The 2,908-nt window shown below is 55.1% G+C and overlaps 1 protein-coding gene across 1 annotated transcript in view; it reads right to left on the bottom strand.

Annotated features, from left to right (window-relative positions):
• SYNE2 (spectrin repeat containing nuclear envelope protein 2) overlaps positions 1-2,908 on the bottom strand; it is a 254,062-nt gene that overhangs the window by 18,485 nt on the left and 232,669 nt on the right. The window contains 2 exon segments of the mRNA XM_023743920.1: positions 2-254; positions 717-904. Coding sequence (XP_023599688.1) covers positions 2-254; positions 717-904 — 441 coding nt within the window.

The raw sequence follows: 2,908 nt of genomic DNA, 5'->3' as shown, positions 1-2,908 counted from the left end.
CCCTAGCTAAAGAACAGCATTTGGGCCCGCTTGATTGGCGGACTGTGCCGGGCCTGGGCAGCGGTGGGCCCGTATCCCCAGGACAGGGCTGGAGAGGGTCTACCTCAAACCTCTTCAGCTCTTCTTTGCGACTGTGTAGAGCACCTCCGAAGGAGTTTGGGGAGGCCGCCGTCCTCTCGGCTGACGTGAGCCAGTCTTCAAAGCGGGAGTAATCATCTAGAAACTTCTGCCACAGGCGCCAGGTCTCCTCGATTCTGATGGCAAGGAGGCAACTAAGTGCAAGCCGCCCATTTCGCCCATTTCTCCGTATGTTCTCTGGACTGGTCCCACCCCTCCCCAGCACCGGCCCTCCTCGGGGGCAGAGACCCGGCTACGCCTTCCAGGAGGTATCCAGGCCCATCGCTCTGGGTCAGGACTCCTTCCTCCCGGCAGTGCGAGCCCCTCAGAGCCCTGCTTCAGAAGCTGACAACGGGGACAGGGCTGCGCGCGGGGACAGCCAGCCACGTCACACCCGCGGCACCGAGAGCTGGGAGAGGCGTGACTCCATTATGTTCTCCCTGAATTTCTCTAATAAGCACTTACACCTACTGAGCCTTCTCTGCCAACAGCCTCTGAAGGGAACGGAACACAGCTGCTTATTTAGGTCAGGAGGGTGCACTGACTTTGGCTGAACCCCCCCCCGCCACCCAAACTTTTAGGGGCAGCTCAGTGCTCACTTCATCCGCCGCTCCATCGACATGGTGCATATGTTCCTCCAGCGCCTGTCCAGGCTCCTGGTGGTCTGCTGGATGGAGTCGCACTCCGTCTCGTTGGCACAGGCATCCGAGTCGTGCAGCAGGACATCACAGATGTTGAACACAGACTCCACCCCCGCACTGTGCTGCTCAATGTCTCGCTGCAGGTCCTACGATGACAGGAGAGCAAGAAGCGCCTTGAGACGGTGGTGGGAGGGTCGGCATCAAAGGGTCCCCACTCCTCCCCACCTCCCAGCCCAGGGGGCACAGCCCTGGGTGCATTTCCACCCTGGAAGCAGCAACACAGGCTGGGTCTCTCATCTTTGCGCAACCCTCTGGCTGTAGCCTCTGACACAAAACCCAAGCGCTGGCAACACTGGGATGGATCTGTTGAATGGACTATGTGAGGGGGGGAGAGCAGGGGACCCTGCCCTGAGAGCCCGCCACCCCACAGACTTTGGGGAGGCCCGGGGTCTACTCCAGACCACCGACTCCAAGGGCCTCAAATGGAGACTTGGCTTTGGGGAGGCCTTCCACAGAAAACCGAGTCTTTTCAGCAGGACCTAACACGTTAGCAACATAAACTCTTCACCTTGTATGGTCACAGAGTTCTTAAGACCTTTGTTATCTCCTCACACGCCAGGCTGTGCATGCAGCATATGGTGCACAGCCTTCCAGCAGCGCAGCCCAGGGCGCCACAGCCCCAGGGGAGGACTCGGGGGGTAGGGAGCCCCCCCACCCACTGATGGGGTCCAGCCAAACTCAGGGAGGGGACAGGGTCTCGAGTCGTGTCCTGGTGATAGTGATGCATTTCCCTAATTTGGGAGGAACGTTCATGAAGAGAAAATACATGATTGTAGGAAAAAACAGAAACCCTGTTTAAGAATAAACATGGCCCTGGCCGGGTGGCTCAGCTGGTTGGAGTGTTGTCATGTACACCAAAAGGTTGCAGGTCCAATTCCTGGTCAGGGCACGTACCCGGGTTGTGGGTTCAAGCCCCAGTAGGGGGGTAAGTGGAAGTGGAAGGCAACTGATCAATGTTCTCTCTCTCTCTCTCTCTCTTTCTCCTCTCCCCCTTCCTTCCTCTCTAAAGTAAACAACAACAACCAAATTCTATAAAAAAAGAAAAAGAATAAACATGGTATTTTCAGGTGTTACTCAGAATATTTCCCTCCGCACAGCATGTGGTGGGGGGGAGAGAAGGAGCTGTTGGTTTTGCGATTCTGGGCGAGTTAGGCTTCTGAGATCCAAAATCTGTGATGGGTGACGTTAGACACACACTAACCTTAGTATTCCAATTACATTGCGAAATAGCAGAAACAAGGTTAAATACACCACTACTAAGGGTACCAAAGTTCCCTGGGTTCAACAAAGCTCAGTTTACGGGAGGGGCTACTCCATAAACAGTGCGGCCTCTGTCCGCGGGGCAGCAGCGTGATGTTCACGCCAGGTTGCCTCACTGTGTCTAATTTTGGCGTTACTACTGCTGTGTTCATAGGTAGGACTAATATTTTCGTCTAATAAATGCACACTTTGGGGCTTTCTGTGTTCATGTGGACATGAAAGAATACAATGGTAACTCAAATATATTTTAAATCAAGCAGGTCTCAACACGGGTCCTAACTGATGAAAAATGAGCCCCTCAAAGTCTAGTCAGACAGAAGAAAGTGTTTTCCCGCCGCCAGCCGGGTGTGCTGTGGTGAGGTGCAGGGCGGTTGTGAGCGCAGCCCCGGGCTGCCTCTGCGGCGGGAGTCTCCCCGGGGTCGGTGCGAGGACCCGCGTCACACGACGAGGGTGACACGGGAGTCTTATTGGTTCACAGCATTGCCACAGGCTTCCCAATGTTTACCCACACGGAGGAAAATCCCTTTAACTGTGTTGAGATAATAAGGAAGGAATCCTAACTCCGGTGCTGAATGAGGAACACCGACAATAATCCTACCATGGGCACCTGCTCGGGCACCGTTTGCACAGTAAGGTTTACAAAACTGCTCCAATGTAATCTGAAGAGCCGGACCTAAGAAACAGCACAAAACAATGTGGAAGACTTTGCCAACCGCTCTGGAAAGGGCTCCTGCTGGGTTTGTGTTTCTGCTCCAGAGCAGGTGACAGAGCACTGAAGCTGGGGGCGGGGGACAGGGAGGGGAGATGGGGGACAGGGAGGGGAGATGGGG

Source organism: Myotis lucifugus, unplaced genomic scaffold, assembly GCF_000147115.1.
Source record: "Myotis lucifugus unplaced genomic scaffold, Myoluc2.0 scaffold_419, whole genome shotgun sequence".
Classification (NCBI taxonomy): Eukaryota; Metazoa; Chordata; class Mammalia; order Chiroptera; family Vespertilionidae; genus Myotis; species Myotis lucifugus.
Note: the sequence above shows the minus strand (reverse complement) of the source record. Positions and strands in the feature narration are given on the sequence as shown.